Here is a 12,431-nt window from a genome sequence, read left to right as displayed (position 1 = left end):
CACTGTCGGTAATGCATTTAGAATTCAAGGCAGAGTTAAGCAGCATGGCTACCACAGCATTCTGCAGCAATCCACCAACCCATCTGGTGGGACTATCATTTGTTTTTCAACAGGACAATGACCCAACATACCTCCAGGCTGTGTAAGAGTTATTTGACCTAGAAGGAGAGTGATGGAGTGCTGTGTCAGATGACCTGGCCTCTACAATCACCAAACCACAACCCAAAAGAGATGGTTTTGGATGAGTTGGACTGCAGAGTGAAAGAAAAGCAGTCAACAAGTGCTCCGCAAATGGGGGAACTCCTTCAAGACTGTTGGGAAAACATTCCAGGTGAAGCTGGTAGAGAGAATGCCAAGAGGGTGCAAAGCTGTCAAGGCAAAGGGTGTCTACTTTGAAAAATCTCCAATATATTTTTATGCTTACATGATTCCATGTGTTATTTCATAGTTGATTACTTCCCTATTATTCTATAATGAAGAAAACAGTAAAAAATAAAGAAAAACCCTTGAATGAGTAGGTGTGTCCAAACCTTGACTGGTACTGTACTTGTAGGAGAGATATGCGCCAGTCTTCCAGCTAAATGTCAAATGCAGAGGGGTTATTGGTAGAGGTCAACCAATTCATCGGAATGGCCAATTAATTAGGGCCGATTTCAAGTTTTCATAACAATCGGTAATCTGTATTTTTGGACAGATTATGGCCGATTACATTGCACTCCACGAGGAGACTGCGTGGCAGGCTTACTACCTGTTATGCGAGTGCAGCAAGGAGCCAAGGTAAGGCGCTAGCTAGCATTAAACAAATTTTATTTAAAAAACTATCAAATCTTAACATAGTCACTAGTTAAACTAGTAATATCATCAACCATGTGTAGTTATCTAGCTTGTCCTGCGTTGCATTTAATCGATGCGGAGCCTGTTAATTTCGCATTCGTGAAAAAAAGCACTGTCGTTGCACCAATGTGTACATAACCATAAACATCAATGCCTTTCTGAAAATCAATACACAAGTATATTTTTTAAAACCTGCATATTTAGTTAATATTGCCTGCTAAAATTAATTTCTTTTAACTAGGGAAATTGTGTCACTTCCCTTGCGTTCTGTGCAAGCAGAGTCAGGGTATATGCAGCAGTTTTGGCCGCCTGGCCTGGCTGGTTCTTCCTAACAAAGACCGTAATTAATTTGCCAGAACTGTACATAATTATGACATAACATTGATGGTTGTGCAATATAACAGCAATATTTTGACTTAGGGATGCCACCCATGAGATAAAATACGGAACGGTTCCGTTTTTCACTTAAAGAATGAACGTTTTGTTTTTGAAATTATATTTTCCGGATTTGACCACATTAATGACCTAAGGCTCTTATTTCTGTGCACTATCATAATACACTTAATTATATGATTTGATAGAGCAGTCTGACTGAGCGGTGGTAGGCAGCAGCAGGCTCGTAATCATTCATTCAAACAGCACTTTACTGCGTTTGCCAGCAGCTCTTTGCTGTGCTTCAAGCATTGCGATGTTTATGACATCAAGCCTATCAACTCCTAAGATTAGGCTGGCAATACTAAAGTACCTATTGGACATCCAATAGTCAAAGGTATATGAAATACAAATGTTATAGAGAGAAATAGTCCTATAATAACTACAACCTAAAACTTCTTACCTGGGAATATTGAAAACTCATGTTAAAAGGAACCACCAGCTTTCATATGTTCTGAGCAAGGAACTTAAAACATTAGTTTTTTTACATGGCACATATTGCACTTTTAACTTCTTCTCCAACACTTTGTTTTTGCATTATTTAAACCAAATTGAACATTTAATTATTTATTTGAGACTAAATTGACTTTATTGATGTATTATATTAAGTTAAAATAAGTGTAATTGTCATTATTACAAATATATACATATATATAAAAAAATAGCCCCAATAATCGATATCGGTGTTGAAAAATCATAAATCGGTCGACCTCTAGTTATTGGTAATGTTTCCAGAGACATGCAAGGCTGCCTGAGAAAAACATGCTGGGCATATTGAACCCACACTACCTGATTATGTTGTCCCATTCCAGCACTCAGAAGTAACTTGAAGAGGAGAGCCACGGTAGAATGAGACACTGAGCCTGTATTGTACAGACAGTCACAGCCTCTATCCACCACTGTAGGTTCTAGTGGCTTGGACATACCCAGTGTTTGAATTAGGCTGGGACACACCGGTACCAGCACCTGAAATGTTCTACTGCTTTAGAACCAGCAACTCATAGAATATTGGCTTTAAAATATTGTGGAATAATGTCACCTAAATATATACAGTACCGGGCAACCAAAAGGAGTACCAGACCCCTTTTCAGTCAACGGACATATCCACAAGAAATACTGATGAGAAAATGGGGAAAAACACCAAAAGTGGTTGATGTAAAAATGTACAGACTTTGCCAATCATGGATATTCAGACATGCATGTTGCAAAGCAGACCACTCAATATCAGAGAGTTGCATCTCTACATGAGACATTCAGCTTGAATAGGCTATACCCATTTAGTAGACACTTTGAATGGATCAATTGTAATGCATGTTAGCATGTGTGGCAGAATGCTATACCATGTCACCATTGGTGTCTTTCATGCTGAAATTGAAAACAAAGAGAAGCACAAAGGCGTCTTTCTTTATGAAGAGGATGCGGTCTGCTCTGTTGCACCATGGTGGCGTCCCAAATGGCACCCTATTCCTTATATATATTGCACTACTTTTGACCAGGACCAATAAGGCTCCGGTTAAAAGCAGTGATCTTTATTGGGAATAGGGTGCTATTTGGGACACAATCCCATATTTCAACATGTCACATGGGACTGAGAGGCAGACTGGATTGCCATGTTGTCTAACCCCATGTACAGTAATAACAGCACACATTCAGATAAACAGTCATATTAGAAGCATTATAAGTCAATAAGACAGACTAAGTGCCAGGGAGGGAGGACAGAAACCCCTAGCTAAGTGGAATATGCTTAATAATGATTTCTGCATGGCATTTGGATAGAGTCTCAAAGAATACTTCAAATACATCCAATGTCGGCCTATAATAGTTCAACGCAAATTAAGCAATGTTGCCAATAAATGTTACCGCTATAGGCTACTTGGCAAACCAATGCAATACAATTCAGTGTGAACTTCAAAATGGTTAAGTCGTGTTATTTATCAAAACACTCACCACCAGCACACAGGCACATTTAACTTTAGGCTAATATTATTACACATTAGGCTATTATTAAGATATGGGCTGCCTAAAATACTTCACCGTCGACATTCTCTCGGTCGCTGATATGCTGCAGGTTGCAGCCCGTATCCTCCCTACTCAACTCCGGCTCCGGGTTGTGCGACTCCAGCCTCGAATGGGCATTTCTCCGGAGCTTCGGGCTCGAAGACACACAGCAAGAGCTCGTGCTTCCCATCTTTCCAATATTGCTCTCTTCGAAGAATGATATTAGTCGGTTCAAATTGATACTGAAGAGGGGAGGAGGATCAGAGCACCAAGGGTGAAACCGCCACTGCGACCAGCACGTAAATGCACTGTCATTGATAAATCCTCGCACAGTCAACGAGATAATGACTAGACTCAGCAGAGAAAAATGACAGATATTACACTGTAAACCGTTGCAGCCAGCCTTCCTCTTAGTTTCCACAGTCTGCCAAGCTCACGCATTAACCACGCTATTGACTGTTATCAGATGTGCCAGGGGTGTAATCATTAGTCCAAACAGTTGCAAAACGATTTGCAACAGAATCGGCATAATAAACAGCTTGCCAGGGCCGTATTCATTACACCAATTCTGTTGCGAAACGTTTCTTAAACGGAAGCAAACGAAATTAAATGGGGAGTTAGCTACCTGAATCTGTCCGATAGAAACTTTAGTTTTTCTCTGTGTGCTTCCGTTTAGTTGTAAAAAACGGTAAACGGTTTCCGTAATGAATACGCCCCTTGACGTCCGAGACGTCGTCGTTTTAACAGAGGGGAAGAAGTGAAGCGAGTGGTTTTACTATTCTCAAAATCTGTCCACGAAAATAAGCGTTTTTGAATCGAGATCAATGAATAAGAATAGTTGTATCGAGGTCAATGAGGGAGTGTAGCATTTGGTAAACAAAACATTTGAATTGCTAATTTTCTACTTGAGGTTTATTTGATCTAATCTATTTTACATAATGGTTAGGTTTTCACGAATGCACTGATATAAATGGACGCACGTGACATTTCGACAACTTTGAAAATATTGGAGTTGTGCTGGATTTGATAGAGAAAAAGGACTCCATGTTTTAGCATGGATATTGCCATTGAGGGCTTCCACCAAGTAGTCAACTGGGTATGGTTTCCTATGAGTTGGGAGCAGGGTTGGGTAAGTTACTTACTTTCTAAATGTAATCCATTACAGTTGCTAGTTACATGTCCAAAATTGTAATCAGTAATGTAACTTTTTGATTACCCAAACTCAGTAACATAATCTGATTACATTCAGTTACTTTTAGATTACTGTCCCCTTAAAAGGCATTAGAAGAAGACAAAAATGAATGTTACCAATTGAATGACATCAACTGCAGGAGTAATCCATGTTAAAGTTTACATAGCTGGCCATATATGGATGTTAACTTTTACTTTATGGGTTGGTTATGAAGGCTTCTTCTAACCCATCGCTTTCTACTACTTATAATAATATGATTACATTATATCTTTACATTAAAAACCAACGTTTATCAGAATTCCAGTCATTCCAATAAATGTAATACCCCTTAATCTTCAAGAATAGGACTTGTAAATATGGAAGTATAGATTAGCCAAATCAAATGTTATTGGTCATATACACGTTTAGCAGATGTTATTGGGGGTGTAACGAAATGCTTGTGCTTCTAACTCTGACAGTGCAGTAAAATCTAACAAGTAATATCTAACAATTTCACAACACATACCCAATACACACAAATCTAAGTAAAGGAATGGAATTAAGAATATATAAATATATGGATGAGAAATGTCAGAGCGGCACAGACTAAGATAAAATAGTATAGAATACAGTATATACATGAGATGAGTAATGCAAGCTATGTAAACATTATTAAAATTAATAGTGTTCCATTTATTAAAGTGTCCAGTGATTTCAAGTCTATGTATATAGGCAACAGCCTCTATGTGCCAGTGATGGCTATTTAACAGTCTGTTGGCCTTGAGATAGAAGCTGTTTTTCAGTCTCTCAGTCACAGCTTTGATACACCTGTACTGACCTCGCCTTCAAGATGATAGCGGGGTGAACAGGCAGTGGCTCGGGTGGTTGTTGTCCTTGATTATCTTTTTGGCCTTCCTGTGACATCGGGGGCTGTAGGTGTCGTGGAGGGCAGGTAGTTTGCCCCCGGTGATGCGTTGGGCAGACGGCACCACCATCTGGAGAGCCCTGCGGTTGCGGGAAGAGCAGTTGTCGTACCAGGCGGTGATACTGCCAAGCCAAATTTCTTCAGCCTCCTGAGGTTGAAGAGGCGCTATTGCGCCTTCTTCATCACTCTGTCTGTGTGGGTGGACCATTTCAGTTTGTCAGTGGTGTGTACGCTGAGGAACTTGAAAAAATGCCACAAGCATTTCACTACACTCGCATTAACATCTGCTAAACATGTGTATGTGACAAATACTTTTGATTTGATTTGGAGGCGTGCTTGGCCACGCAGTCATGGGTGAACAGGGAGTACAGGAGGGGGCTGAGCACACACCCTTGTGGGGCCCCAGTGTTGAGGATCAGCTGAGTGGAGGTGTTGTTTTACCTGAACATGATTTTGTTGTCATGGAGGACTGATTGGGCTCATTAATTCGAGTTAAAAAATAAATGCTGTGCTCAAGGAAGGGCATGCTTTGAGCACTACTGAAAAATAAATGCCATATGCTGTATTTTCTATAGGCCTATTGTTTCCATTTTTGTTGGTGACACTTTGATATCTTGATAATATGCATCTGTTTAAAGGGCAAATCTACAGATGAAACAATAACAAAACGGTTGCCCTGCCTCTGTTTTGGTAAAAAAAAAAAAAAAGCTGAGGGATGGGCCTTGAGAAATGTTTCCACTCTCAGATTAATCGGCAGAGCTAAGGGTGCAAGCACTGACCAACATATTGTTTTAACCATGATATGAGGCTATACAGTGTTTGTTTACATTTACAATGTTTACAAACATTGGAGTAAAACAAGCTTATATTGTGGGTTCTCGTGGAGTGCGACAGTTGAACTAACCTCATGAGGCATTCATAAGTTATATTCTTCAAGAATCAATATATTATATATAAATCCAGAAATGAATGTATAAACTACAGATTAAAAGGAGCAATCGGTAGTTTTATTTAATTTGATTTAAGTCTATCAAAAGTGTGCAGTTTGAGCATGTGTCCATTAGGCCTATTAGGTTTTTTATTTGTATGAATTAGAGCATTAAAAGCCCCACTTCCATAGCCTTGGATCCGCACTGTGCAGCTGTTGCAAGGGTGCATTTTTCACTGGCTGTCCACTGGTTTCAAAAACAATGTATTGATAGGCAGCTTAAACGTCTTATTCTCAACCATTATTGGGTTCAAAAACACATTTAGATTTGTGCACAGCCATCCACAACAACCACAAGCCGTAAGGCGCAAAAAACGAAATGAGAGAGCAGCAGTGCGATTCACATCCATGTGCTATGTAGATATCAATAATAAGTGCTATCCGTATCGCCGTAGACTACACCATACACCACTGCCGCCATTCCTACCTCCAGGCGTTTATTCCAGTTGGATAATCTTTGAATGCCGACAGTAGTCGCACCATTGAATGATATATGTTGGACTGTAGCCTACAAAAGCCTAAATCTGCTATTTTCCCGTAATCCATCAAACACATTTGGTCTGTCATCATAGTGGTCTCTGACTTGTGGTCAGACTCGCTCAGGTGGAACAAATTTAAATTGACGTCTTTTTTCAATGCTGATTTGAATGTCATTAAGAAAACAGAGAACTGTCAAATATTTATCGTAAACATCCATTCTGATTTTTGCTGGTAACATAACGGATTACATAAGATACAAAGATGAGTCCTATATCGATCACTATGGCCTGTTATTCACACACATATCTGCCCTCTCATTGACTACAATGGTCCCACCTGATCTCACCTCCTCCTGCCTGCATTCCATCTTTGAGAGCATGTATTTTCATTGTTACAATGGTCACTTGACCATCTTGTCAGTATAATAAACAATCTTTGTTTTTATCAGTTATAACAAAAATGTAAATGACGCTCTACTATGGCAAATATGATGCCACATAAAATGTGTGCTCCTGCTGTCACAATGACAGAGGCAACACAGTTGTAGCTTGAAAGGTTCCAGATCAAGTTAGTGGTTACAAATTAGCTCGGCGCAAGAGTGTGTGTGTACAGTGGTGTAATGAGTTCAGACAGGCGCAGTTATCAAGATCAATGTGACATGGCTAGACATGGCTTTGACTGTGCAATGGGCTCTGGGAGAGAGCAAGAGACTGTGACGAATGGGATCTGTCATACTGTAAGCAACAAAACACACCTATGGTGCTTTTCCATCTAGACTTACCCCCACACCAGGGTGTCACCAGTGTTTCATGTTAATGTACGCTAGTGTTATTGTGTTTCCATCAGGAGTGTAACACTAAAGACTTGTGGCGAGCAAAATCAACAACCTTTGTATCATTCAAGACTGTTGCTTTGTGAGGTATTAAAGTTCACAGTTAGCGATTGTTATGTAAAGGCTAGCGTAAAAGTACCCAGCACCTTGGCAAGTCAGGGCAGGTCTGCCGGAGCCATGGCACAGTGAGACACGGGTAGATGGAAACAGAAAATCCTTAGCCTTTTGGGTAAACGCTGGGGTAAATCCTTAGTGGAAATGAACCACTAGCCTACTGTAAGAGGCCTGCTGCCAGGCTGGAGGCCTATGATATGACCTTATCTGTTAATGCCAGACAGACGTACGGACAGGACAGACATGTTCACGCCATTCCAAACAAAGACATGTCTAAGACATGTCAAATTCTCACAAAAGGTTTACAGATTCCTGGGGTTAATTGACCGATCAGATTTGGCTTTACATCAGATATACTTTAGAATATGACAGCAGTAGCAGGAGTATGGAGACTAAACTCGAAGCCAACACCCATGAGGACTCTCTCTCTCCCCTCCTCTACCACACCTGCTGTCTCATCCTCTGCATGCTCGGCTATGAAGAGCCAACTGACATTTACTCCAGAGGTGCTCACCCATTGCACCCTCTACAACCACTGTGATTATTATTATTATTTGACCCTGCTGTTTTATTTAATAAGGCAAATCAGTTAAGAACAAACTCTTATTCACAATGACGGTCCTACCCCAGCTAAACCAAAACCCGGACGACGCTGGGACGTCCTATGGGACTCCAAATCACGACCGGTTGTGATACAGCCTGGAATCAAACCAGGGTCTGTAGTGAAGCCTCTAGCACTGAGATGCAGTGCCTTAGAGACCGCTGCGCCACCTGGGAGACCATGGCACCTCTCTGGGTTTCTTCATAGGTTCCTGCCTTTCTAGTGAGTTTTACCAAGCCACCGTGCTTCTACATCTGCATTGCTTGCTGTTTTCGGCTTGGTTTCTGTGTAAGCACTTTGTGACATCTGCGGATGTAAAAAGTACTTTATATATGTGTAAGTTTTCCAAGTGTAGTAATACCCTCTGTCCACAAGATGTCAGTGTTGAACAATTCGCGAAGGGAGAGGCTTCAGGATTAGACCAGTGTATTACTTCATTACCGATTGCGCCTTGTCCTGAGGTGGAAATTTCCACTTCAACCAAACAGGATGAACTTCAGGAGATGTTGCAATGCTGCGAATAAAAAATTAAATATACACCCACCTCCAGTTGTTCAACTTCTAAGTTTTGATAGATCCTATCTGACGGGTGCAATCTTCATGTACTAAGCATTTTAGGCAAACTCCTAAATGTACAGTAGCAGTAAAATCACTTGCCATATAACGTGAAACCCTCATCTATGCGTTGGACATACACTCTGAGAGAACCGAACACGTAGGAGATGTTCACAGATTGGCTTTACAAAAACACAACAGTAAGGGAAAACACCATTGTTTCAAAGGTTTCATTCCAAGTCCTCTGTTTACAGTACCAACCCATCCACTTTGCAGTGTCCTGAAACAGAGAGAGAATGGTGTACTGCACTCTTTCAGAGAAATGCTAAATACTTTAATAAGAGAAATGAGAAATTCCAGGATTAAAAATAACAAATGAAACTTGAGGGCAGTTTGTAGAGCAGAAACCAGTTATTAATAAACAGGATTGCTGCTCTATGAAAGCACTACACCGATATTGTCATTTAGATCATATACGGTAGAGACAGTGAAATAATTCTATAAGTGACTGATATTCCTTGGGACGTCAAGGGTAGTAAATCGTTCTCTTATATGGAGTCCTGCTGATTATAGATCACAATCTGATGCCTGGGCTATCATAATGAATTTGTCTCAGCATGACTCTCTATCCAAATAAAGTTGAAATAAAAAATGTAATGTTGGAACATGAGGTTTTTAGGTTATTTGCTCTAGGCAACGTTTAAGTTTTGTGTAACAGTTTTCTGTTGAGTAGTCTGTTGTACAATGTTCTGATGACAGAGTTAAGGTATTTAAAAGGTGAAGATAAGTTATGTGGGTTAGTATTTGTATTCATTATTGTGCTCGTTTTTTCTGCAACCTAGACTCAGGATAGACATAACATAGTACATGTATATATGTCTCCCTCCATTTGTTATGATGTGTTACTTTTCGTGTGGTTTGTGGATGTCCACCATCCATTACGTATGATTACCTTACAAATTGAAATTTGTACAATATGTTATGAATTTGCAATACATATAAACTCAGCAAAAAAAGAAACGTCCCTTTTTCAGGAGCCTGTCTTTCAAAGGTCATTTGTAAAAATCCAAATAACTTCAACAGATCTTCATTGTAAAGGGTTTAAACACTGTTTCCCATGCTTGTTCAATGAACCACAATCAATGAACATGCACCTGTGGAAGGTCGTGAAGACACTAACAGCTTACAGACGGTAGTCAATTAATGTCACAGTTATGAAAACTAAAAGAGGCCTTTCTACTGACTGAAAAACACCAAAAGAAAGATGCCCAGGGTCCCTACTCATCTGCGTGAATGTGCCTTAGACATGCTGCAAGGAGGCATGAGGACTGCAGATGTGGCCAGAGCAATGAATTGTGATGTCCGTACCGAGAGACGCCTAAGACAGCGCTACAGGGAGACAGGACAGACAGCTGATTGTCCTCGCAGGGGCAGACCACGTGTAACAACACCTGCACAAGATCGGTACATCCGAACATCACACCTGCGGGACAGGTACAGGATGGCAACAACAACTGACTGAGTTACAGGAACGCACAATCCCTCCCTCAGTGCTCAGACTGTCCGGAATAGGCCGAGAGAGGCTGGTCTGAGGGCTTGTTGTAAGGCAGACTCCTCACCGGCAACAACGTTACCTATGGGCACAAACCCATTGTCACTGGACCAGACAAGACTGGCAAAAAGTGCTCTTCACTGACAAGTTGCGGTTTGTCTCATCAGGGGTGATGGTCAGATTCACGTTTATCGTCAAAGGAATGAGCGTTACACCGAGGCCTGTACTCTGGAGCGGGATCGATTTGGAGGTGGAGGGTCACAGCATCATCGGACTGAGCTTGTTGTCATTGCAGGCAATCTCAACACTGTGCGTTTCAGGGAAGACCTTCTCCCGCATGTGGTACCCTTCCTGCAGGCTCATCCTGACATGACCCTCCAGCCTGACAATGCCACCAGACATACTGCTAGTTCTGTGCGTTATTTCCTGCAGGACAGGAACATCAGTGTTCTGCCATGGCCAGCGAAGAGCCCGGATTTCAATCCCATTGAGCACATCTGGGACCTGTTGAATCGGAGGGTGAGGGCTAGGGAGGGTGAGGGCTATGGAGGGTGAGCCCCCCCCCCCCCAGAAATGTCCAAGAACTTGCAGCTGCCTTGGTGGAAGAATGGGGTAACCTCTCACAGCAAAAACAGGCAAATCTGGTGCAGTCCATGAGGAGATGCACTGCAGTACTTAATGCAGCTGGTGGCGACGCCAAGATACTGACTGTTACCTTTGATTTTGACCCCACCCTTTGTTCAAGGACACATTATTCAATTTGTTAGTCACATGTCTGGATGCAGTCTATCACAGTGCAATCCGTTTTGTCACCAAAGCCCCATATACTACCCACCATTGCGACCTGTACGCTCTCGTTGGCTGGCCCTCGCTTCATACTCGTCGCCAAACCCACTGGCTCCATGTCATCTACAAGACCCTGCTAGGTAAAGTCCCCCCTTATCTCAGCTCGCTGGTCACCATAGCATCTCCCACCTGTAGCACACGCTCCAGCAGGTATATCTCTCTAGTCACCCCCAAAACCAATTCTTTCTTTGGCCGCCTCTCCTTCCAGTTCTCTGCTGCCAATGACTGGAACGAACTACAAAACCTCTGAAACTGGAAACACTTATCTCCCTCACAGATTACTGCACCTGTACATAGCCCACCTATAATTTAGCCCAAACCTCTTTCCCAACTGTATTTAATTTTTATTTATTTATTTATTTTGCTCCTTTGCACCCCATTATTTTTTATTTCTACTTTGCACATCCTTCCACTGCAAAACTACCATTCCAGTGTTTTACTTGCTATATTGTATTTACTTTGCCACAATGGCCTTTTTTGCCTTTACCTCCCTTCTCACCTCATTTGCTCACATTGTATATAGACTTGTTTATACTGTATTATTGACTGTATGTTTGTTCTACTCCATGTGTAACTCTGTGTCGTTGTATCTGTCGAACTGCTTTGCTTTATCTTGGCCAGGTCGCAATTGTAAATGAGAACTTGTTCTCAACTTGCCTACCTGGTTAAATAAAGGTAAAATAAAAAATAAATAAAAAATGTCTGTGGAACTTGTTCAGTTTATGTCTCAGTTGTTGAATCTTATGTTCATACAAATATTTACACATGAAGTTTTCTGAAAATAAATGCAGTTGACAGTGAGAGGATTTCTTTTTCTGCCAAGTTTAATTTGGGTCATGTAGTGTATGATAATAATTTGGGTCATGTAGTGTATGATAATAATTTGGGTCATGTAGTGTATGATAATAATTTGGGTCATGTAGTGTATGATAATAATTTGGGTCATGTAGTGTATGATAATAATTTGGGTCATGTAGTGTATGATAATAATTTGGGTCATGTAGTGTATGATAATAATTTGGGTCATGTAGTGTATGATAATAATTTGGGTCATGTAGTGTATGATAATAATTTGGGTCATGTAGTGTATGATAATAATTTGG

The 12,431-nt window shown here is 40.9% G+C and overlaps 1 protein-coding gene across 8 annotated transcripts in view; it reads right to left on the bottom strand.

Annotated features, from left to right (window-relative positions):
• The window catches only part of LOC109874663 (cyclin-Y), a 44,441-nt gene extending 40,471 nt beyond the window's left edge, over window positions 1–3,970 (bottom strand). The window contains exon 1 of one of the 8 annotated variants that reach the window (XM_020466670.2): window positions 3,890–3,970. Coding sequence is in view for 4 of the 8 variants with exons in the window: in XM_020466667.2 (XP_020322256.1) it covers window positions 3,301–3,454 (154 nt within the window). In the remaining 4 variants the exon portion in view is untranslated. Of the gene's footprint in view, window positions 1–3,300 lie in introns of all 8 variants that reach the window. The other 7 variants (XM_020466667.2, XM_020466668.2, XM_020466671.2 and 4 more) reach the window with 7 other exon arrangements.
• Window positions 3,971–12,431: the final 8,461 nt, after the last annotated feature.

The sequence above is a fragment of the Oncorhynchus kisutch genome, linkage group LG30 (assembly GCF_002021735.2).
Source record: "Oncorhynchus kisutch isolate 150728-3 linkage group LG30, Okis_V2, whole genome shotgun sequence".
Classification (NCBI taxonomy): domain Eukaryota; kingdom Metazoa; phylum Chordata; class Actinopteri; order Salmoniformes; family Salmonidae; genus Oncorhynchus; species Oncorhynchus kisutch.
The sequence above is the reverse complement of the archived record's forward strand: the minus strand, read 5'-3'. Positions and strand labels throughout refer to the sequence as shown.